At 37.1% G+C, this 25,912-nt stretch overlaps 1 protein-coding gene across 1 annotated transcript; it reads right to left on the bottom strand.

The window, feature by feature from the left end:
* Positions 1 to 760: 760 nt before the first annotated feature.
* LOC111151194 (regulator of G protein signaling 13) lies at positions 761 to 25,656 on the bottom strand. The gene is made up of 7 exons (XM_022509002.1): positions 25,482 to 25,656; positions 23,946 to 24,015; positions 23,240 to 23,280; positions 18,149 to 18,217; positions 14,300 to 14,361; positions 2,198 to 2,364; positions 761 to 1,030 (listed from the first exon to the last, which is right to left on the bottom strand). Exons 4-7 carry the CDS (start codon positions 18,211 to 18,213, stop codon positions 845 to 847), a joined length of 480 nt encoding a protein of 159 aa, XP_022364710.1. The 5' UTR covers positions 18,214 to 18,217; positions 23,240 to 23,280; positions 23,946 to 24,015; positions 25,482 to 25,656; the 3' UTR covers positions 761 to 844.
* Positions 25,657 to 25,912: the final 256 nt, after the last annotated feature.

Raw genomic sequence — 25,912 nt, forward strand, 5'->3', positions numbered from 1 at the left:
AAACCCCCACATTGCCTCTCAAATTCTTTGTATCAGGGAGATCATATGATAATTGTAAAAGCATGGATTTTTAAGACTTTAGTTTATATTTAGATTTATTGATTATCAGGACCATGATAAATTCACATTGTGAGGAAACAATACTTAAAATATAGGAACTAAGTTTTCTACCCTTATATCAATATACAAATAAATGAAGAATTTTATACATTATTAATAGCTTAGAATCATCAGCAATTTTTCACATGTAGAAGATATATATGATATAGAAGTTTAATTATGAATATAATAGGAAAATTTCACAGATAAAATATCTCTCAAGACACAACTTTTTATATTACTCATAATATTAGACCATTGATTGTACTTCATATACTAAGTTTGTCTACTAACTGAAGTTATTACAAGCACTCCATCTGTACAATACACTCATGCTAGAGATAGCTCATATAGCTACAGTTTTTAAAGAACTGATCTGTGCATTATGACAACAAAATTTCACTAATAAGAAACCATCATTATTGACTACTGTAGTAAAAACTTCATAATATTGGTGTTATGAAGGCCTTCATTTTTCCTATATGTTAAATGAGCTACATAGGCAAGCCATAAACTGTGTTTTTCATGTTATAACTGTTCAAGAGTCCATCCCTTTGGGGATCTGTTTTTCTTTGAGAATGAGAAGAAATTAATATGCAATTTGATTTCTTTTATTTCATTCCTCTTCTATTTCTGATTGTAAGTGTGTGATGGTGTATGCGTGTGTGTGTGTGTGTGTGTTAATTAAAGAAACAAAGCCAGCACTTTCAATACACCATTTTCAATTTATACTTTTGAGTGATAGTTAGGAATTGTTGTTGGATGGAATAGTCTTCAAAAGTCTCTGGTACATTTCTGACTTTAGAAATCTGGGATAGGAATCCCTTTCCATGTGCATATACACTATCCTTTGAGCCTCTTCAAAACATGTTTGAGTGGGTTCTTGAATATTCCTGATGATAGTTTCTCTTGTTGAACTGTCAATGTTAATCTGAAAAGTGAAATTGCATGCAGAGCATAAGTAGGTATAATTGAAGATAGAAACCATAATGGAAAGGTTTAATTTTTCCCCTCCCCCCCTTTTTTTTCTGGAAAAAGATAATTTTTTTCTGAAATTCTGTAGATATCCAAAAAAACTTTTAAGAGACAAACTTTGCTTTTTTAAAACCAAACATCACCTTCCTATCCCAGGTTAAAAAACAAAACAAAACAGAAAACACACAGCCCGAGACCAAGGAATCTCGGAAACCATTGCTTACTTAGATGCACTGGTTTGTTAGTGGAGTCTACAAACAAGGAAGTTTATGAGATGAAGGTCTCTTTTAAGGAAAAGGGATGTTGGTGCTATTTTAAAGTTTATCTTTCTTAGTAGTCATGAATGTTGGTTTCAATGAATATGCCCTGAAATGGGAAGAGAGTGAAGTGGAGAAATAAAGGAGAGAAGTGGTTATTTCAATAAACCAAGTATTTTCCGGATAAGAGTTCTGAGGAACAAGTCAATAATGTAGGACTGTCCTGTGAGATGGGAATCTCATATATCATTGTCCACCTTTATCCCTTGACAAGAATTTTCATTCCTTATTCTCTCTCTACCAGGAGGAGTCCCAGTGTTTCATGCCCTCATGACTCTCTATTTTCTTGAGGCCGTTGTAAATGATTGGCAGAAATATCAGTGGGAATGTTTGCTGATTGGCTGGTTTGGAACTGAGGTGAGCAGTGAGTTTGGTGTGGAGGCACAGACTTTTCCCAAACCACTGGGGTATTCAACATACCAGTGTATGGTATCTATAGTTCCTTCCAGCAAAGTCGATTCTTCTTTACAAGGACTTCTTCTCCTTTTCTCTCTCTCTCTCTCTATCTCTTTTTAAAGAAACTCTCCCAGGAATTAGGATAATTTAGTGAGAAGAAGATTTGGGGCCAGACAGGCTTAACTTTGAATCCTAACTCTCTCACTTATCTGCTCTGTGACACCGAACAAGCTAATTAACTTCTCAGATTCTCGGCTTCTTATCTGTAAAATAAGGTCAACAATATTGAGTTTGTAGCATAGTAGGAGATACTGGATATGAAGTGCCTGGTACATGTGTGTGCTTGAGAGATCTTAGCTCCCTCCCCGGGATGTACTGATTTCCATTAGCCGTCACTGTCATGTAGTTACCTCTCTAGGGGACTGTGGCTGGATGTAAATCTTATAAAGTTTTTTTGCCCTAGAAATTCTGCTCCACCGTGAGGCAGTTTTCTTATAGGTTTCACAGGCCATCCAGAATTTAATATTCTCATCACTGTGCTCCATTTTTAAGTATGCTGTATAGACTACTGGACCATCTAAAAGTAATGGAGAAATCAGTTTATTTTCATGGATCAAAATCATTAGAAAATCTGAACAATATTTAATGCAGGTTAAAACCAAAGTCTAAATCAAAGCTTCCAAATTATCAAACAAGTGAATATTATATAATGATACACACACACACACACACACACACACACACACAGACACACACCACATCACACTTACATCCAAAGCATATTTTGACAGTGTTAGTCAGTAGTGGGGTCATCGTTTCATTCCTTTCTTCTGAGTCATTCAGAGGAAAATGTTCACTGAAGTGGGTGGGTTTGGGGCAGGAGAGGTCACTGGGATTCAGAAATAGGGCTTAAGTTGGATCAGTAGACAGAGCTCCTTCATGAAACTGACATGAAGATCTAAGTCCTCCCGCCAAACTGGAGGATCAGAACAAGGTTTAGAATCTCAACAGACAAGTCAAGTTTGAGAGAAAAATATCCAAGTCATGTAGAAGTAATAAAATAATCAGGTTGTACAGCCTGGGGTGTTTCTCAGTGTCCAATCAGAGCAGGAGAACATGGATGGAGGAAAAGTTCAACTTTTCATTATGCTTTATGGTTCAAATGAGAAAGGAAGGACCAGACGAAGAATGGAATTCAGGTGCGGTGTTGGAAACTATCTCAAAATAGAGAACAGGACAGGGGGTATGTGCAGCATGACCATCAGATGACTCTTGATGCCAGAGATGATCATCGGTAGTTTTAGTATTAAGCTGTATTTTTGGAGTGGGTAGATAAGGACATACGTGTGAAAGGTGCTTTTCTGACTGAGGCACTATTTTGTAGAAAAGGGTTAGGCAAGCTTTCAGAAATATAACACATTAAAGAAAATCTCTGGGAGGACTAAACATTCTCAATATTGAGGAGGAATGCTCTCAGAACTTCTTTTGGTGACTGGGAAGTCTCTTGGCATATCTGAGAAATTGAATTGCTAAATGATGAAACAATGTAACTTTTAATTGATAGTAAATAGAAGTGTGTGTGTAGGCACATTGAATATGTGACCAAGCATAGGATTTTGATTAACAATATTTTATCCAGTATTATTAACCACCATAAGAAATAATGGTAATGAGATAGAGTACCAATATAAAGTCAAGTTTTCCTAGATCTTCGTATTACAGAATAGGCTGAGTTTTCTAGCACTAGAAAGCCGTAACTTCTTGGCTTCTACTGGCTCTGTCAGCAGTGATACAAAAATAAAAATATCAATTAAGATATTTTTATTCAAGAAAAAAACTCAAAAAGAGACAGATCCCCTCTTCAATTTGCAAGAAATGTGCCTTCGTGGGAACACACAAAATTAGAGCATGTCTCATGAATATCATGAAAGTCTAATCTTCATGACATTAGGTAGGAAATGGTTTGAAAGGAACAGTTGAGTTGAGAGGACAGATGAGATGGGGATGGAACATGTATAAAAATGTAACAGAGGAAATGATATGGATTAAATATTTCTACCCAATGGGGGAGTACATTTTATCTTAGATTTCAAACAAGAAGTTTCTTTTCACCACCAAGCAACTTTAAGATGTGCCTTGCCTCATCACAGGCACAGAAAGCTAAGGTCAGAGACAAAGACTGTAGCAGGAGGAGCTCGTCTTAGAGAAATAGCTGAATGGGAAGGCAAACCAAAAACAAAACAAAACAAAACCATAAAAAACAAATCAAAACAGAAAGCCATTTCTAGCTTAATAAGTAAAGCTGGAAGACAATAATTTGCAGTGTGTGTGGAAAGAAATGGAGTTCTAGTTAAGAAAATAAAAAGAATTCTACATAGTTTGTACTTAGTGGAATTTTGACAGCGCTTCATGAGGAACAGAATTGGAGAGTCCTAAAAGAAAGAAGTGATCTATGGAACAGGGTAAAAAATGAGATACCAGATAAAATCCATAGATCCTGGAATGAGTGCCAGCTACCAGGCTACTTGGATGGCTTGAGTGGAAGGGTAGGTCGGCGGGGGAAGTTGATGACTTGGAAACCAATATTAGATTCTATGTTATAGAATTCTGAATTTGTGTTTATACTTGTTTAGTTTAATTGCATAGTAAAATCTTTAGAGATTCTCATTTCAGAACCTGTCTGCATCTGTGTCAGCCTTCTCTAACTTCTCTCCTGATTGAGTGGAGGAAGGGTTTTATGGGGTTGGCCAAATGGTTCAACAGTTTTCAACATACCCAGGGCCTTTGCTCATGAAACCATCTATGCATTGCTGTTGATATTTTATATAGATACTTGATATGATAGATTATAGTATTGATCTTAGTTACTTCCTGCCCTTTTTTATAGGAGGATGACATTTTATGTCCTACTTATATCAGCCTTGCTTATTGGACTTGTTTTAGCCAATGAAATACATGCAATGTGCCATGGACAGCTGGAAGAAGAAGGTTTTAAGCAGAAAGTTTAAGCAGGTGGTCTACCATTGCACTTCCAACTGGTCTTGCAAAGGATACATTCTGGAAAAGAACCTTTTTGTCTGAAGGTCAGAATGAAGATATGGAATAGAGCTGGAGCTGAACTCGGTCACTGTGTGACATGAACAAGAAATGAACCTTTCTTGTAAATTAGTGGGATTTGAATGTGGTCTTTTACCTGACTTGGACCTGAAAGCTGACATGGATCACTTGAACCTCTCTGATATTTCAGAGAAGATTCTGGTGACTGGAATCAGTAGACTCACATGGCTGGTATGTGTTATAGAATTTTTATAACTTAGTCAAGTAAGCAGCTGAAGATGCATTTGTATAAAAGTGTTCCAGGACTCTGAGTAATTATTAAAGTTGGAATTGATTTGCTCAATTGAGAATTTCTACTGACTCAGACAACAAATGAATTTAAAGGTGGAAAAGCCTTTTCCAAATCGGGCGGTGTGGCCCAAAGGAGCCCGTTCTGAAGTTGTAAATGCTACTCCTTCCTGATCATTATACTCCAGAGACCATGATTCTGCTTGAGCAGAGTGAATAAGGAGAAACAACTAGAATTGCTCATTAAATGGAGAAGATGGAAAAAATAGGTTTATGTCATATATAATGCATGTTTTTTTCTTAAGAATGCGAGTGATGCTTTTGGGAATCTCTAGCATGTTCTTTTTAAGCTAGTCACTGAAATTAGTATTTCTATGACACACAAGGTAACACATGTCAGTATCTTGATGCAGAAGGAAAACGTGACATTCCTCCTGGCTGAGTCAGAACAGTGGTCCATCTGTTGCAGGATTGTTTTCTGCAAGGGGAAAAAGCTTACACCACAAATTAAATCCTAACGTTTTGCTATGTTGCAGTCTTTCATCAGAAATGCACCTAAAACAATTTTAAATTTATTTTATTTTCAATCTGTACCACTTGGGATAATAAATTCCATAATTGTACTAGACTCTATGTAAAGTTTTTAAAGTAAACCTGCTTTATTGAGATTCTCTAGTTTGGCTACTATGATATTAATCATTTATGATTTTTCTCTTAACTTCTTTTTGCTGTGTTATTATAAAAGTAACTTAAAGTACTATGAGTTGTTTTTAAATACAGAAAACTTCTAATAAAGATAATAATGATTATTGACAATTTGATATATTTCCCTTTGTTTTTTCAGCCCTTTGTTAATGTTTAACTTTCTATCTAACTAGTATTCATTCACTGATACAAACACAGATATACATATAAATTACTGGCATTATGCTGTGAAAGCAATTTTGTGTCATGGAGAAATCAGTTTATTTTCTTTTGTAATATGTAAACATATTTATTATCTCATATTTAATATGTAGGAACACTTTCTTCTTTTGATTTTTAAGGGTCACATACTAGTCTATTGCAAGGCTATCCTATTTTATATTTAGCTACCCTGCTGTTATTGAATATCTATGTTGTTTCCCACTTTTATGTTGTAAATTATCCTACATTGAATGTTTGGTGTATAAATCTTTGCATCTGTGATATTTTCTTAGAATTAAAGGGTGGAATTCCTAGGTTGACAGATACCGTATTTTTGGAGACTCTCAATACTTGTTGTAAAATTGCTTTCAGAAAGATTTCATTATTTTTCATTACTAACATTAGTGTCAAAATGTCTGCTCACTCCACCCTTTCCAGTCTGATGGGGATAAAACCAGTGACTTGCAATTGTTTTAGATTTTTAATATATTAATGCTGAAACATTTTTTCTTTCTTACTGACCGTATCTTTTCTTTCTGTGAATTTCAAATCATCTGACAATTTTTTTTACATTATTAGTGTTTTCTGGAATTTTTTCAGATCTTTACATATGAGAGACACTGTTATATTCATTGCATTATCTTCTGTTCTCTTTTTACATAGTATTTTTGTTTATGATTTTTGAGAAAAGTATGTAAACCATCTAATCTGAAAATAAACCTCAGTTTGTCTATCGGACCTGCTTTCAATCTCTTTTGCACTTTTGTCAGAGAAAAAAATCTCTATAGCAAAAATCTGGCCACAACCCTTTATTAATAACCTTTCAACCTTTTCCCATTATTGCCCTCATAAAAAAAGCCAGACCTTGGCAGTGGCTACAGGGCCCATGAAGATACAGTGTTCTCTACCTCTCTACCTCTTTCTTTGTCACTTCTGGAAACATTCTTGGTTTGAGTGTTGCTCCTGGCCAAGCCGTGTGCCACCCCCATGCTGTTGTACAGGCAGTTCCTTCTGTGAGGTGGGCTTTGTACTCTGATCTAAGACTCATGTGGAGCATCTCAGTTTCTGGAAAAATTTCTAACACTCCCCTCCCCCAACTAAGTAAGTGTTTCCCATCTGTTGACAAATAGCACCTAGCCCATCTTATGTAATTACAGTTCCATCTCACCCTGCATCATAGTCCGTTCTATCTACCCCTTTACCTTTGATTACTCTCCCACTCCCGGGCTCATACTTTGCGAATTAAGACTGTAGGTCCGTCTTCACATGCCCAGTGCCTTTGCACTGCCTGGTATACAGCAGGTACTGACTAGACCAGTGTGTCAATCCAGGCTTTCGGACTCTCATACTTCTATGTTTGAAAGTGATTATCCGTAAGTTTTGAAATGTGAAGAAGCAAACCATAATTACTTAGCATCCAGGGAGCACCAAAGACCAGAGGATTTTACCTGGCGTGTTGTTACTTTATGTTTTTTTGACACTGAAACAACATGTCCTAATGGAACAGGGATGTGTCTAAAAGGCCAGGTTTTGTTGTTTTGTTTTTCTCCCTCAAGGTGAACAAGTGCACGAGGAGTTAGAGAAGACAAATAGTACCATGTGGAGGGGCTGCCACCCGGCAGGGGAGGTAGTGTGAGGGCTGCCGAAGGGAACCATGGCAACAGCAAGGGATTAGCAGAGGGCAGAGTAAATTATAGTGTAGGAAGCTGCAGATCCACAGTGAGCAGCACAGAATCTCTCTCAGATGAAGAGAGCTGAGGGAAAGGCTCTGTCTCTGGGATCAGGAGGCATGTGATGGAGTAACAACATCCATTCGTCCCTTCTAATGTCTGCTTTGTGCCAGGCTGAAGATGCAACCAGGCACAGGAACTGGAACCATCTTCACGGCCTCCAGAGATATGATAGTCCTATAGCATCCAACCTGGCATTTCCAAGGCTGCTTGCAGGTGATCGTGATAACTGAGGAAGGAAGGAAAGTATATACCACCTTGAAGGATGATGTTGACCCATATCAATGGTGACGTAAACTCTGTGATTCCCAACACCTGCCTATTTAGAATGGCTTAACTCTATGTCTGCTCTGGAACAAACTGAAGAGAACATACAAAAATATGTAACTGGACTTTCTCATTTGAAATCACCTGGGCAAATTTTATGTGGGCACTCTACATTACATTACACTCTACATTACACTCTACAGTCATTCTACCACCCTTCCGTAATATCTTGGTTCTTTAACTCACCAGAAACTGTTTCATCTCTTCTCCCTTCTCCCTTCCTCATCTCTCTTCAGCTCTGTGCTGATGACCTTGCCTCAGACCTCACAGAGAACACTGATTTCATCAGATAGAGATTCCCTCATCTTCTCCCTCCTTTCTAACTTTTCTGCTGAACTGGAAACAATGTCTGAGCCATTCTTTTCTAACTTCCACTTTATCATGGTTTCTCCATGACTTTGCTTTTCTTTGTTGCTCTTGAAATTGTCCCTGCCCTCTTCTATGTCATCACTTTCTTTCTCTCTAACGGTTGCCATCACCTCTAAGAAAGCTACTGTATTTCCCAAATAAAACCAAAAATGGCTCTTGACTCTATGTTCTCAGCATTGACCTCATGCCTCCTTCTAACCTGTACTCTTTTTTTCTGCTGACCTTCACCCCAAAACTTATGTAAATAATTCCCTACATTCTCTCCCTTGCTTCCTGTTGTCCTATCCATTCCCATGCCCCTAAAACAGTTCCTGTCAAGGCACCACTAGCTTCCATATTGCCATATCCAGTGATCACTGGTCTTTCCTCATCTTACCTGTCTTCTCAGCAGTCTTTGACACAGTTCACAGCTCCCTTCCTGAAATATGCTCTTGTTTGCCTTTCATGGTGATGTATGTTTTGGTCATTCCTAATTCCCCCGAAGCTCTTTTTCCATTTCCTTTGCTGACTCCTCCTCTTCTCTGGATTTGGCAATATCAGCATGCACCTAAGCTCCATTTCTGGATCTCTCCTCTCCTTTCCCTCCCTCTTAGTGATCTCACAGTCCCATGACTTCTATTAGAGTCTATATGCTAAATACTCTTGGCTTTGTCTTCCCCACTAACTTATAGTCTTACATGGTTTTTTGCAATAGCTTCCCCAACCAGCTCTCTGTTTCTTTTTTTTTTCAGAAGAGAACCAGAGTGTTTTTGTTGTTGTTGTTTTGGGGAAAAGGGGCAAGGGCAAGAGGGATAGGGAGAAAGAGAGAATCTTAAGCAGGCTCCATGCTGGGCTCGATTTCATGACCCTGAGATCATGACCTGAGCTGAAACCAAGAGTTGGATTTTTTTTTTTTAAAGATTTTATTTATTTATTTGACAGAGATCACAAGCAGGCAGAGAGGCAGGCAGAGAGAGAGGAGGAAGCGGGCTCCCCGCTGAGCAGAGAGCCCTATGTGGGGCTCAATCCCAGGGTCCTGGGATCATGACCTGAGCCGAAGGCAGAGGCTTTAACCCACTGAGCCACCCAGGTGCCCCCAAGAGTTGGATTCTTAACTGATGCCCCAGAGGGTACCCTTAAAATCACATTGACCCTTGTTACTCTGCAATTTAAAGCTTTTTATGTGGCCAATAAGGCATATACTTATGTTATGGTGAGCATTGTTTATTTGAAGACAATGTTCTCACTTATATCTCCAGGCCTTTTAAACATGGCTTTACTCTGCTTGGGCCACTCTGCCACAGATCCCAGCCTGGCTGGCTGCTTCTCATTGTTCAGCTCGTAGCTCAAATTTTACCCCTTCTGACAGTTGTCCTCTAGTCATACACTTGAACTGTCCCCTTATATCTGCCTTCTCTTTGCCATGTCAGCTGGTTTTATTTTCTTGAAAGCACTTACCACTTTCTGGAATTAATGTATTCATTATTTATTTGTGTGTTTGTCTATCTCCTCCTCTAGAGGGAGCACATGAGCTGAGCACAGTGACCTTATAGGTATCTTTCACCTCTGTCCCAGTGCTGGGAAGGTTTACCAGACACATGGAACGACTGAAAGAATCATCCAAGCAAGTTAGTTGCAGTTTTACTAATTTCTTTCTATTTTGGGTCAACATCATTTAAGGAAAAATTTTTGGTAATTCTCAGGTACTTTTATGAGAAATTAACAAATAGTTCTGACATTTTCTTTTTCTGATCCATTAAAAAACTTATTACTACTTTTATGTCCATTTGCAAATAATGTAACTCTCCTAAAAACTTGGGTGTTTGGAAACTTGGAAGACTTTATATCACCTGCAGACTTGGAAATCTCGCAGGGTACTTTCTGCTTAACTCATTATGGAGATTTTTAATGAGACCAATTTTTACACTAAATCCTGAGGAATCCTACACACTGTCTCTCTACTGGACTTCTAAAATAGTTGACTATTTTTAAAGTACTGTCAGTCAGACCTCCTTATTATTTTACAACAGTCTGAATCAAGTCCCAGCTCAGATCTGCCTCTTGTGAGAAGCTTTCCCCAGATACCTGCCATCTCTCCCCATCTATCTTCACCCCTTAGCACAAACCTAGTGTGTATGTGCTACAGACCTACCTGCGAGGTCTGTGCTAGGTGATCTGTTATTTCTAGTCTCCCTTCTTTATAGTTGTTCACAAATTATTTATGGTGCATGTATATTTTTTTTTAATCTTTAATTGTGGATGCCTTCAGGAAAGTACTTCCACTGTCCCTACATTATACATAGTTGGAACTCACTAGACGCTTCACAGCTCAGGGATCATACTTCACACTGTATGCTAAAACTCAAAGCAGTTTGTTCTTAGCAGTTGTTTGAGCAATCTGTTCAGCCCTCGGATTCTCATAGGATGCTTCCCAAGTACACATTTTTCTTTAGTCACAAACTACACTTTTGGGATATACTTTAAGTGCTGCTCTTCTATAAGGCTGTCCTAACCCAACTTTGCAAGTAATTTTATGTCAAAGAAGTGTGTGTCTGTGTTTTTCTTTCTATATCTAGAGCTTCTTTCTGCTTGTCAAATGTAATAATAGACTCTTCAAGGGAAAGGCCAAGCTTTACAAAACCATCCTTACTCTGGAAGCAAAAACCAAACACAAAACAAATGAAACCAAACCAAACCCTGCCATTTAGCCCTTTCTTCATCCTTTGGTGAAAATGTTGTCAAAGGCTATTATTTTTAAAAAGTGTGTGTTTGCCGTGCCTTTGAAGTTCCATTCAGGATATTACTAGAAGTAACAATCACCATTTTCTACTTTACCCCAATGTGCTATCAGTTGTAGGCTTCCCTGTTTTCTTCTGGGAGATTTTCAGTTTTTGGAAAAAATCTACTCTTTTCCCTGTGTTATTTCATGTGGTAATGGGTGCATGGAATTTTTTTTCCCCAAGCACATTGCCTGGTACCTAAGTGCTTAAGATTTAGTAAATGGATATTGAACACACATACTGTTTTTAAAAAATTAACTTGTTTGTCAATAATGAATCATTGAATAACATCTAGGCTATTAGCATTCTTAATTTCTAATTAAGGTCTTAATTTTGACAGGGTTCTGTTCTTAAATTGATGATATTCTTAGATCCCCTCATCTCAAGAGGAAGTTGAACTTAACAGTATTGTAATAGCTAGTACTTAATGGCTTTTCAGTAAACATCTCTTAAACCGATTCCTGTTCATCCATTGAAACCATGCTTAATACCTTTCCTTCCTACATGTAGTTTCTGAACTACATGTTCTTAGAAATAGTCTTTTAATCTATGTAGAAAGAAGCATCTACGTATCTTAGGTAGAGAACGCATTTTACTAATGTCCTTGGTTAATGTAAACACACCTTATTCTCTGGCACATTTAATGTTTCTTTGTTTTGTTTTGTTTTGTTTTGAATTATCTTTCTGGTTGGATGGTCCAGAGATTGAATTGTTTTATCCCTTTTTAAATTATGTGATTATTAAATTTTACATGAATTTCACAGTAATTCAATTTCTCCTAAGATTCTTATTCTGCTTTTGCTGGTTTTAATAAAGAGCAGTATGTTGCCTTCCCATCTTCATCTTTTCTGTAAACTTTGCTTATTCTCATGACACTAGACCTCTAAATAGCTAATTGTAATTAGGCTATCACTTAAGGTCATTAGATCATTACCAAACAACTAACTGTATTCACTTTGTTTATGAGGCCTTTAGGACTGGCACAGAAAGTTTTATGTAATATGGCTTGATAGTTTGATCTTTTCTCACTAATATTTGTCTTATGTTATTATTCATTGAACATTTATTAAATGCCCATTGGATACAAAGCACATTTTTAGCCTCTGGGACAGGAGATGAAAGGTGAATGCTCTCTGATCTCTGTTTTCAGGGAATTTAAGATTTACTGAGAAAGTGTCTGTGGAAAAAACCCAGTATGCTAAATAACCATACTTAGAAGCAGAATAAATAATGATACTAACGGAAGAGAGACGGCAAGTATTTCCAAGAGATTGCAGGGAAAAGGTGGAAGTTGAATTTTACTAGCCAGGATGGGCAGATAACAGAGTAGACAGAGGACTTGCCAAGAAACCTGGAGCAGGTGTGTCATGGAACAAAGGTCACCCTGGCGGAGGGGTGTGTCATGTGAGGAGGGAGAGCTGCGGCTAAATTGTAGAAAGTGTGTTTGAGTTTGGGGATAAGGGTCTTGAAGGCCAAGTTAGAGATTTTGAACTTTTTGGTAAGCAGCAAAGAAAAAGGAATGATATTCAGAGACATGCACTTTATTACTAATAAAGTAACTACCAATTATTGCATGCCTAATCTGCATCAGCCTTTAAGCTAGGTGTTTTATGGTAACGTAAACAATTATGCTGGAAAGATGGGTGATATTATCCCCATGTTACAGATGGAGAATTTAAAACTTCAAGAGGGAGATTGTGCAATGTTGCAAAACATGGATTGCAGCGGCTGGGACAGAAATCCAAATTATTTAGCAGAGGATCAATCAATATAGCTGAACATATATGCTTTTGTCTCTTCCTCTCATTCCAGTGTCCTAAAATTCACCTCCAAAATTTCAATTTTAAAAATTCATAATCATGCTGGCAAAGTGGATCACAAAATATGAGGAAGACTTGAAAAGTAAAAGGCTGGGGCGATTCATAAGAAAATCCTGGCCTCAGATGTTTATTGGAAAGGGTTGTTAGGCTAGGTCTGGAGGTGTGGATCTCAGTACGAAGGGCCATGAAGTAATTTCCAGAATAGCTGAGGAAGGGGTTCCTGTAGAAGGAGCCAGGGATCTACACCTCTGGAGGTCACACTGACTGGAGTCAGCTGTCTCCATACCAGGAGGGGCCCTTGTGTCAGAGAGAGCAGGAGTGCCCCAGAAACATGGCCACCCCCAGGAGTAACAGGAAGTAATCTATGCAGAGTTACCACCGATACATCCCATCAATTAAATCATTAAGTAGCATAGCTAACTCCCTCTCCATTGTCAATAGGTGTAAACAGATGAAATATTTGCAGAGAGTCTAATGGGGAATCTCAAATAATAAGAGGCCTATAGGCAACAATTAGCAAATATTTGATGGGGACAAAGTCCATTTAAAAAAATACCAAATTCATCAAACAAGAGAATTTTCCATGAGTACCTACTACATTTTTTTTCCCCCATGTACCTGTATTCTGGTATTTATCAACTTCCCAATTCTCTACCCCAAATACAAGTGGCTGTACCCATGAATGCACACACGTTTTTGTATTCCTTGCATTGAGCCTATGACTCTATCTCCCTAATATCCATTTTTGTTAACTCTCATTTATACCATCTGGATGTTGATACTTCCATACCACTACATGCAGACTTATATGAAGTCTTATGTAAATCAGACCCTGATAAAACAGAAAACTAACTCTGAGGAGTTTCAAAACATTAAGACTCAAACTTTTTATTACTTTTGAAAGCACTAAGAGCAGCAAATTGTTGAGTTTTCTAAAATCCTAACTTTAGAAGGCCATGGTAAGACAGTATATTTCCGTATGTGTTACAATTTAAGCATATTTTCTAAGGGATTTTACACGTACACTTGTCAAAACTAAAAATTCCCAGTGACTAATCTTGTTTTAATTAACACCCAAAGAAAATAATAGTGGTTGACACGAGAAACTATTTTCAGGTTTTCTTTTTTTAACTGGGAGCAGTTGCCATTTAGAAGGCTGTGAGAAGCGAGGCGTACATTCATGATCTAGTGCCACCTTTTTCTGTTAGGAGTGAAGCTGACTAGTTAGTCAAAGATGAAATATACGTAATACTCACGTTTTGTAGCCATCAGCTTTTCAAAAGACTGGCCCCACTCTAATACTTCCTCCAAAGTAATGCTTTGAAAAGAAAAAGAAGGTGATCATTGAACCAAAGTATTCTCAAGGTTTTGCTGAACTACACAGAAATACATGATCTTGAAAATAATGCCAAATTATAGTTGTACTCTATTTGTGTGTGGTTTTGGATGGAAATTTATCTTTCTGTGATCTCCTACATTTTTTTACTTTCTAAATTACTAAACTTAAAAAAATTGTGAAAGTAGTATGAAATTTAAAAATAAATTTTTAAAAGATAAAGATCCAGAGTCCTGTAATTTCCCTATTCCCAAATTACTACTATTAATATTTTGATTTACTTGTTTTCAGTGTTTTTGTTACTTGTGTGTGTGTGTGTTTTTTACTAAGAAGTAGCCATACTCTGAATGTGTGTTTGTGTACGTGCATACTTTGTGTGTGTATACATATATATGTATATATTTACTTGTATTAAGCTTTTTATATGCCATCACAATTATCTTAAAATCCACTTACAGTGTTATGACTTATAATTATAACATTATAATCTTTGATAGTCATTGTGGAGTGTTCTACAAGGGGGTATTCTTTTTTTCTTCTTTTAAGATTTATTTATTTGAGAGAGAGAGAGAGAGAGAGAGAACATGGGTTGGGGAGGGACAGAGGGAGAGAATCCTCAAGCACAGACCCCAATGTGGGGTTCGATCTCATGACCTGAGCTGAAATCAAGGGTTGGCCACTTAACCAACCAAGCCACCCAGGTGCTCCTATAAGGAGGCATTCTATAGTTTACATAATTATTCTCAATAAGCATCTTGATTATTTCTCATTTTTTTAACATAAAAACTTGTGATTAAGGCTTGCTATGCTCACACAGGGTAATTGCTTATGGGTGGGATTTGTAGAAGTAGAATTAAAGTGGGTCAAGAAATGCACATTTTTTAAAAAATTTTTTAAGATTTACTTATTTATTTGACAGAGAGAGATCACAAGTAGGCAGAGAGGCAGCCAGAGAGAGAGAGGGGGAGGCAGGCTCCCCACTGAGCAGAGAGCCCAATGTGGGGCTCTATCCCGGGACCCTGGGATCATGACCTGAGCTGAAGGCAGAGGCTTTAACCCACTGAGCCACCCAGGTGCCCCAAGAAATGCACATTTTTAAGGTTCTTGGTATAAATTGCCAAACTGCATTTGGGTTTGCATCATGTGCTGCTGGCATCAGTAATTGTTGGCCCATGTAACTATTCACATCTTAGAGTTTATCCACAAAGTCTATTTGCATGCATTCATATAATAAAGTTAGTAACCCTATATCTATTATATGCAGATATTTTCTCTATTATTTGCTATAATTTTTTTTTACATGCTGAGGGTTTGAATTTTTTCAAAGTGAATAATACGTGAATAAATGGTATAAAAACTATTTACCATTTCAAAAAATCTGTGGAAAATACTGGGTTTGAGGCTTCATTTCTGTTCGTCTTTCGGGGCTTTGTGAGGTGATTGGCAAGTGACTATGGATTCTTACGTATCATTTTATTTCTCTCCTTCAAAATACTCAGTGTGTTCATTGCTATTCAGCTTATGATTGTTTCAGTTTACAATTGGTTCACTCTTCATCTTCCTGTTTCTGGTGATTTCAAGTCATCAGCTCACTATAGATACAAGCAAGCCCTATGCATTGGCTACACCTGGTGTAGGGAGCTCAGTAACTGGTGTTGAGGGAACAGCTATCAGCATTAGGAGGGACTTAACACAATGAAGGAGAAGATTAGTCAAAGAGGTTAAAAAATGGCCTAGAACATGGAAAAATATCAGGAGTCTTAAAAAGGTCAAATGTCTTTTGTTCTCTACAAATTTGGATGGTCCTTGCCAGTTTTAGGTGGACTATGTGCATCAGTACTGAGGCTTAACAGTATACTGACGTTAAGATTGCTTTCAAAAAAACATTTCCATGACATGGTATCTGACTCATTGTTCTTTTCTCTTACTAGAACTTTAAGAACAGTAACCTAAAGTAACCTTTTCCATCCAGTGAAATGGTAAGTACTAGGCAAGGTATGTGGCACTCCTCTTTGTTCTACCCGTTTGTTCCCATTATATAGGAAAAAAAGAAAACCTACAACATGAGCAAAGATGCTGTCATTGTCTTGGCTTACTTAAAATAAAGTGTTGGCACTTTGTTGTTGAGAGAATTCTTCTTTATTTAAGATTCATGAGATTTATGGGAATAGATCACGATCAGAGTGATTACAGTTGGGGTTAAAGTTGTAAAATGAAATTTGGTTTTGGTTTAACCCCATTTTGCTTGTAATTTTTTCTGAGTATCTCAAGTTTCATGCTGTCCCAAGGCTATTCAGGTGAGGGTATTTTTTTTTTTAAAGATTTTATTTATTTATCTGACAGACAGAGATCACAGGTAGGCAGAGAGGCAGGCAGAGAGAGAGGAGGAAGCAGGCTCCCTGCTGAGCAGAGAGCCCGATGCGGGGCTCCATCCCAGGACCCTGGGATCATGACCCGAGCCCTAAGGCAGAGGCTTTAACCCACTGAGCCACCCAGACGCCCCCAGGTGAGGGTATTTCTAAACATCTCTGTCCCCTTACCTACCCGGATTTCCTAATAAAAGCACCAGGTACAAAACAGGAGAGCATTCTGAGACCTCATGTCATTGTGGAAATGGGAATGAAGAGTGATTGGAGTCTGAGAGTCCTGAGTTCTAATTCCAGTGCTGCATTTAATAGCTTTTGGTTTTGCCTAAAATCTTTGAGCCCCAGTTTTATTATCTATAAGATGGAGATAATACCTATCTCTCGAAGTTATCTTGAAAAGTAGAGAGGGTCATGAACGTACACCACCTATCAAACTACTGTTATCTACCAGCTTGTCATGACTGTGAATTCTCTTTCCCTGGCCTCCCTCTTCCCTGATGGCTGGTCTACAAGGTGAGTAGAAGGAAATGCGAGCCCCTGGTGGTGAGACTCCATGGGAGTCATCAGCAGAAGAGATGGAAGCTGATCCCGAATTAGCCTACTGCATCTCCCTCCCAGCACAGCAGCTTCACCTGGTTGTTTAAAATGCTGAGCTTTGGGTCTTCTTGTCTCTTCCACCTACCACTGCAGCCTCCTCCTCACCTCATACAAATGTTTATAAGTATTTTCGGACATGTTGGTACTAGAGGGCAGGAACAGGCATGCCAGGAGCTGTGACCATAGCAAGGGAGATGGGGCCAGGACTGAGCAGTCCACATGGACTTGGTTAGGCACGCTGGTTAAACTAACATACAGTGATCCTCAGTGTGGGAATCCTTGAGTGTGTGGGAATCCTTGGGGTGGAAAATCCAATCAAACGGTTTGTTACCCTTCTCCGGCATCACTGTTCCCATCCAAATGGCTACATGTTTAGTTTGGCAAAATATCCAAGAGACTCGGGAGGTTGGTAAGCATCTGGTTATCCCACCAGTCTCCCTTCTTCCAAATAGACATGAGGTTTCTGGCACTTTGTAGATGGAGGGTTAGAATCGTGAAAATATTTTGGATAAAGAATCTCATTTGAACATAAACAATATAAAACTTGAAAGAAATCAAAGTGTGTTTATTCATAATAGACACTGTATAAACATTAAACTTGCTTAATTCTCAAGTGTAAACCATGAATAATGAAAATGAAACCTTAGGGTAATACATGATTGCTCTTCTGGTGGAATTGCTCATGTGTAAATGCAAATTTTACTCTCTGAACAAAATATATTAAATTAGCCATTGAATAAATGTACACCTATTTATCATGTGATACATATGCATGAGAACGGCCATCTAATTTAAATGTCACTTACTTTGAAGGAAGCCTCTTAGATTCATCTCTGCACATCTTGCAAATCCAACAATTCCAACTGCTCATTTTTCTAAAGCAATACAAAATGTACTTAGTATAATTTAGTCATTTAAAATAATTATATGCTAGAGTCAATGTCTCAGGAACACACAAAATTATAAATCATGAAAAAATAAGCATCAGTTTTTGAAATTAATGGGATACAATCCCTGGTGGAGGTGGGGAGGAGAGACGAGAATAAAATAACTCATCTTATAAATATTTTTTTAGAAATACAGGTACTTCGAGTTGTGACTTTAGAACCCACCTGGGCCACTTATTCATCCTAATCATGTTTTAAAAAAAATACAGCTTACTGAGAAAGACCTTCCCATTTAGGGCCCACCAACAATGAATTCAACTTCTGAGTCTCCCCTTTTTTGGGTAATTCTTAGTTTTAGAAAGATCTCTCAATATATTGCACAAGAATTTGCTTCTTTGTAATTAGCCAAAATAGTGTATATAGCTAAATAAAAAAATAAGATTCCTTAAGGGTGAATTCTGAGAAGGGGATTGCTTACCTCGTTTTCTCCATTGTTGGCAGCATAACCTTGGCTTTAAAATTTAGGTACAGTTTACTCAGCCCAGGCTTTATATAGCAGTGTATGTTATAGAGGGTTTTAAACTCAGAACATTGAGAAAACAACTAAAAAATTTAAGAGTACTTAAATCTACAATTTATAATGAGAGATGGAAATATTTTCTAAATATGTATGCACACTTACACACAATGAACTATTAAGGATAACAGTGAGTTTTCATATTAGTCTTCACTGATTCATTCAAAACATCTGTTGAACACTTGTTATGTGCCAAGTTCTGGCTGCCAGTGTTCCATGCGGATCCTGTCTTTTCCTCTTCCTATCTTCACTGGCAAGCAGTTAAAGTCTCTCTGATGGGGACTTTGAGATAGGAAGTCCAGTGGGCCATGAGTACACATAGGAGAAGAACCTAGCCAGACTTGGGGGTGGTTAGAGACAGTGTCCCAGTATAATAATAGCTGAGCTGGAACCCACAGGACGTGCAGGAATGTATTGAGTGAAGAGGACAGGGCAGCTTGGGCAATGGTTCATGTCCTAATTGAGGAAATGAAAGGAATGTAGTCTTCTCATGAATCTAGAATATGTCAGGGAGAGAACTGAGAGAATGGGCTAGAGAACTAAGATTGGATCAATAATCATGTTCCAAAATGTTCATTGCAGCAAGAAAGTGATGAGAGATGAAGTTGGAAGACCTGTAAAAGCTAAGCATGTTGGGCCATACACACCATCAATTTCATAGGAAGGAGCTGGAAAATTATTAAAGATTTTATAATATGAATGTGACGTGCTAACATTTGAGATGGGTTTTGTGAGTAGAATTGATTGTAATGATGCAAGGGTGGAATCTGGAAGACTAGTTAGGAGATTGCCTGCGGGAATGTAGGTGAGGGTCTTACAGGGTTAGATTAGGAAGGTGGCAGGAGAGGTGAAGGGAGGGGGACAGATTTTAGACGTGGTGGAGAACTTGATGTATTGGATGTGGAAGGTGGGAGAAATAAAGGAAACAAGTTCAGATAAAAGATATGAACTCAAGATAAAGGTGGCAGTTTTTATAAAACATATAGGAGAAACCAAAAGAAAAGATAAGATGGTCCAGGAAGAGAATATGAACTAAGAAAAGTAGATGGCCCAAGACAGATGATTCACAGACACACAGAGAAAGTGAAGCCTGCAGAAGGCTTCAGAGTATAAACAGAAACCAAGGAATGAGTTATCAAAAAGCAAAGACTAGTCAGTTGAGTGTTAAGAGCTGGGAAGAGATGAAGGAAAAAAGAATGGGTGGCTCAGTTGGTTAAGCATCCTACTCTTGATTTTGGTTCAGGTCATGATCTCAGGGTCCTAAGATGGAACCCTGCCATGCTGGGCATGAAGTCTGCTTCAGATTCTCTCTCTCCCTCTCTCTTTGCCCCTCTCTTCACTCCTATGCCCGTTCCATGCACATGTGAACACTCTCTCAAAAAGAGAGAGAGAGAGAGAGGACAAAGGGCTAGCAAATATCCATCAGATTTGCTAACAAGAAGGTCATCAAGAGCCTTGGTGAGAGGGGTTTTGGCAAACAGGGAGGGCAGAAGCAAGAGGGAAGAAAACAAGAGGAAATGGAGACCAGGACAAATATAGGGCTACTTGTACTTTCTTTCTCTCCTTTTCCCTCTCTCCATTCCTGTTTCTTCCCTCCCTCTCCCCACTCCTTCCTCCCCCCCTCTCCCCACTCCTTCCTCCCCATCTAATGAAAGCCATGGAACAAACAATATAACAGAGACCAAGAGGCAGGACTGTGCTCTCTGGCTGTTCTGGCCTGCACATCTCTAAGAATCTGGTTCACAAAATCTACAGTGTAAGTGACCTGCCCTCAGATTGGCAAATAGTGTCCATGGAAAGGAGTTGTAGACTTAGGAGAAAGGAGGAAAATAAATAGACATTAGGTTTCTGAAAAAAAAAAAAAAATTTTTTTTTAAGGAACTAGAATTCAGATTGGGGGATAGAAAATTGGAAGTGAAAATAGAGGAAGAAATAGCTGTTTTTTTTTAACTGGAATAGGTCTAGATCTAAGTATATTTGCAGGTTTGGGGATAAGAATTTGGGGGTTCTGTGGTCTGATGGATTTCATTTTCTGTATGGGTCTCTCCCATAAGGAGGAGCAAGGGACAAGTAGCTAAGTATATCTATAGGAAAAAAAAAAAACAAATTTAGGACTCTTGTGATTGCAAATATAGATTTAAATCAATTTAAGCAAAAGAGAGAGTTGATTATAAGGTTAACTGTGTGTGCAGACAGATTCTGGATGGTCTTAAATGTTGGGCTCTATCCTGTTGTAGCAATATTCACTGAGGTCTTTGAATAATAGTGTGATGAAAATAAGATGCTTTGTTAGAAAGATAAATCTGACCAAAGATGATTAACACTGAAATAATTGAGGCTAAAAAATCTTTTACATGATTGGTTATTCATAACTGACCCTGTGCATAATTGGACCATGAATTAAATTTTAAGATTCTTTATCTCTGTAATCACCTCTAAAATGCAGATTATCCAATGGCTCCCCGCTTCTCTTCTAAGTAGGAGGCTGGTGAAGACGTTCTTTCTGTCATATGTCAATAAGATGAGTCATCCCTGGCTTCTGCAGGGCCATGATTTCTCCCCTCCCTACTGTATTTAACACTATTTTTTGTATGTCGTTGTCTGCTCCCTTGATGAATCAGACCTATGTGCACACATTAGTGATTTCTGTAAAAACTAAAATTCATATCTATTTACAAGTTATCATATATTTTTAAGAACTTTGTCGGAATTGTTTGGCAAAGGTAGAACAGGCTTAGTATGCAACAGGTACTGAGGTCAGACGCATGACAAAGGTAAAGTAATTTCGAGATGCTCTAGAGTTTAGAGAGTTCCCACAGCTCTTAACAGGTGATTGCGTATGTTAAAATAATTCTATGCTCCAAAGCCAAACACGGCCGTGAGTTCAGGATCTTATTAGCTGTGTAATTGTAAGTAAACTCTTAGATTCTCAATTTCCTTGTCTCTAAAATGGAAATGTAAAGATTAGAAAAATGCTTGTATGCAAAAACTTTCTGTTCCAGTTAATCTGATTTTCCTGTAGCTTCTTGCACTCTATCACTCAGGAAATATTTCCTGAACTCTCTTGTATGTACAGGAAACACACATTCTGCCAGACTGCATTCCTTCCCCTTTTTAAATTTCAGCTCAGACCTCGTAAATCTCCCAGTTAACCTTATCCATTCTTCAGTGTGTTAGTACACTCCCTTGCAAATCTTCCTGTTCTTTTGTACCACGTTCCTCTATTTCTGTTGTTCACATATTATATTAGTAGCTGGGGTTCCAGCTTAGAAGTAGCCGGATCTTCTGTAGCAGGTCAGGCACTTCGGGTGCACACACCATATTGAAGGGACAAGGCTGCCGGGAAGGATTTGTTTGGCCAGAAGAGCTCTGAGAAAACAGTCTAGCCAGAGCTACCCCTTAAAGTTATAAGAGGTTGTCTCGTCTATGAACACACATTGTCTGGAGGAGAGAAGAGGCTTAGGTCCACCCACAGTCTCTTTGCCAAGCAAAGGGCCTCCAAGTGGGGCTTCATTCATGTAGTGAATGAAGGCCATCATTTAAGTTTAAAAGGTCATCTTTTAAAATTCCAGCAAAGGCTCTGTATAGACCAGTAGTAGCCCTGTGTTCAGCTACGTGATTAATTTAGGTTCTCTCACCCAAGTGGCTTATTAGTTAAATGACATTGGAAAAAGAGGGTAATAAAAATATAAATGTATGAAATAATATTATTTATATATTTCTGACTTCTATAATCCTCATAGACTAAAATTCCCTGAAGTGTTAAGTTCAAATGTTATTTGATAATCATGTTTAAGTAGTTTTTATATATAATCTAGTATTTTAAGTCAAACATTCATAAATTAAATTATGGAATACCGATATAATGACAAAAAGGCATCCACAGTGAAATAATGTATTTAGTGACAGAATTATGTAAAAGATGTATTATGCATAAATTAGATCACAAAGCAGTCTTGTTTTACAAAGATCTTTGGTTTTCTAGTCCATTGAGAAATGGAATTTATTGGGGGATTGTCCCGATGTCAGAGTTCTGCTCCATGTCCCTGCCCACCCCATGGAGCCCTATTGCCTGTCTTCTAATATTTCAGAAACTGAATGTCCATTGTGCCTCCCTTTTCTGATTACTCCTGGATTCACTATGACTATACACCACTTCTTTGCTAAAATCCTGCAGAACATTGTCTATGTCCTCATAGTGCCCTCTGCATTGAAACCAAAAGATAAATTCACAAATACTTAACTTCTGATAATAGACAGATTGGTTCCCTTGAGCTTATTACTTCTTCTACCCAAAACACTGCTTAAAATTACAGTTAAGTCTTAGACATGGAGGTAAAAAAGAGATTAAACAAAGAGACAAAAACCAACAAAATCTTTTAATTTTGGAAGATGGTAAATAGATGAAGGAATAGAAATTAAAATTCTCATACCTCTAAAATGAGAAGAGAGAAGGTAGCCTTTGGAATTTTGTCTGGAAAAATGAAGAAAATAAAATTCAGTCTGAGGACAAAGAATTTCCAAAAATAACTAGTGGTTTAGAAAGAAATATCTGCAATTTTTCATTCAACAGTATATATCATTAAGTAATAGATCTGCATCTAAATACCAAAATTTAGAGTGGTGGAGTGAAATCTTCATATTTATAATTAAGAACTTTAAAAAAAAATTATTTATTTATTTGACAGAGAGAGATCACAAGTAGGCAGAGAGGCAGGCAGAGAGAGAGAGAGGAGGAAGCAGGCTCCCCGCTAAGCAGAGAGCCCGATGCAGGGCGAGATCCCAGGACCCTGGGAACATGACCTGAGCCTAAGGAAGAGGCTTTAACCCACTAAGCCACCCAGGTGCCCCTATAATTGAGAACTTTTAAGAAAAAGTTTTGGTAATTCCAAAAAAAGTAAATTAATAAATTTACTTGGAATTAGAGCATACATAGTCATTTACTGGTAAACATAAAAATTAGCCTAAAATATTCTAAAGAATTAAAATTCTATTTTGACAAAATTTTATTTCGACAAATAAAATTCTATATTGACAAAATATTCTATAGAATTAAAATTCTATTTGACAGAGAGTTCTCTGTAAAAGAATGACCCAAATGGATATGATATAGAATTTATTTAAATTGGAGAAACTCACCAAATTTCAAATCAATAACAATCATTTTTTTCTCATGTTAGTAGTATGATTATGGAAAAATTCCATTGACCTAAAAAGAAAATAATAACAAAATCAAAAATGTTATTATGTACTTCCCAGAGAATGCATATTTGGCAAAATAGTTCTATAAATACCTTGTTTTATATTTTAAGTAAATAATTTTTCTACTTAGTAAGTGTTAGATTATCATTATTTTCCCCCCCATTATTTTTACCTTTTTTAAAAAAAAATTAACATATAATATATTATTAGCTCCAGGGGTATAGGTCTGTGAATCACCAGGTTTACACATTTGAAGCACTCACCAAGTTATCCTTATTTTTGATTTAACTTCTGATCTAGAATTTTATTAATTTCATAGATTGATACTGTAAAAATTCCTATACATTTTATTTATGTTTTCCATTGCCCTTTCTTTATTTTTTGTTTACTTTATGTTAACATTATGCATTAATCTGCCTGTCTTTTATTTATTATTTTTAAATTTTTTCTAATCTGACTGTCTTTTAAATTTTTCCATATCCTCTCGGTAAAACTAGTGCTCACTTTTACACTCTAAGTGTAGAGTATTTAAAACAGTTAGGTCTCCAAAATGATTTTGCCTCCAATGTTTTTTTAACGAAGGTGTACATTTCATCTATACAATCTAATTCTTAGAGTGGTTATAAATGCTTTAGTGATGAGTTTAATTAGATATATATTGTGCCAGAATAAATCCAAGTTTTCTCTAGCATTTAAATGAAATCTTTCTTAAGGTAATATGAAACTAAATGAACTTTCTTAAATTTTACCTTTCCACATATTTAAATGTTTTTATTATCCTGATAGTTATGAATTCGTTCTATTCAATATAATATCTGCATTTAAATGTGTTTCTTATGTTACGGAATGTCACACAAAACTTAGAAAAACCTCAAGCAATTTACACCTTAGTGAGGTTTTGTTTGCCATAGCACAGAAAATTCTTGCCTTTTAAAGAGCAAGTAATTTATTTTTTTATTTGTGCTTAGGCGTAATATTAAGGAATGAAGAAACTCCATAAAATCAAAATTAACAATGCTTCATGTATATCTTGCAACGGTTGATACCTGGAATCAGTACAACTAATCAAATAATGGAACTAATTATTTGATAATGCATGATTTTTGAAGCAAGGATTCTGAGACATCTGGTTTTATAATATACCCTTATTTAAACACATATATCCATGTTCACACACACACAAACCACATAAAATAAAAGACCATACTCTAAATCTATACTCTTTTCTTTACTGCACAATTTAGAAGCTTCATTTATACATGTATGACTGTAAGTATTTTTTAGAAAGCCTAGGCCAGGCAAATATTTTTTAAGTATAGAAAGCCTAGGCCAAGCAAACATGTGTTTAGTAGTTTGTTTTCCTCAGAAGAAATCTAATACTTCTAGCAGTCCTGCTGTTAAACATCCACTCATCATTGATATCAAACCAACATTATTGTATTCATCAACTATTTTATGGAATCTCATACTTACAAATATATCCTGTAGAGCGGTCCACCATGCTAAATTTTATTTTCTAGCTGTATGATCCTTTTGAAATCAGGTTCTGAAACACTATGAGATACCCAGCATTTTGTTTTGCCTGGCATAAAATAACTTTACTGTCTCTGTAATCACCTTTGATAGCACTCTGCCCTCTCTATGAATGTTCTGTTTTTACACACGTATCTATGCAAAGGGAGGTTTTGTTGAATATGGAAAGTAGTGCTGTGGGACTGCCATGCATTGCTGATAAAGAGGTTTTTTTTAACATTACCAGTCTATCTGAAGCAATCAGATGATTGGAAGCAGTAGTTCTATGAAATTTTCAGTGTAATATTCAAAATGTTTTTCAAAATAATTTTTCTACTTTTAGAAAAATTTTTCTAGTTTAGTTTAAAGAAAAAAATCTACCTTTTAAAAAA

This window comes from Enhydra lutris, unplaced genomic scaffold (genome assembly GCF_002288905.1).
Source record: "Enhydra lutris kenyoni isolate GAN:26980312 unplaced genomic scaffold, ASM228890v2 scaffoldscaffold25, whole genome shotgun sequence".
Lineage (NCBI taxonomy): Eukaryota > Metazoa > Chordata > Mammalia > Carnivora > Mustelidae > Enhydra > Enhydra lutris.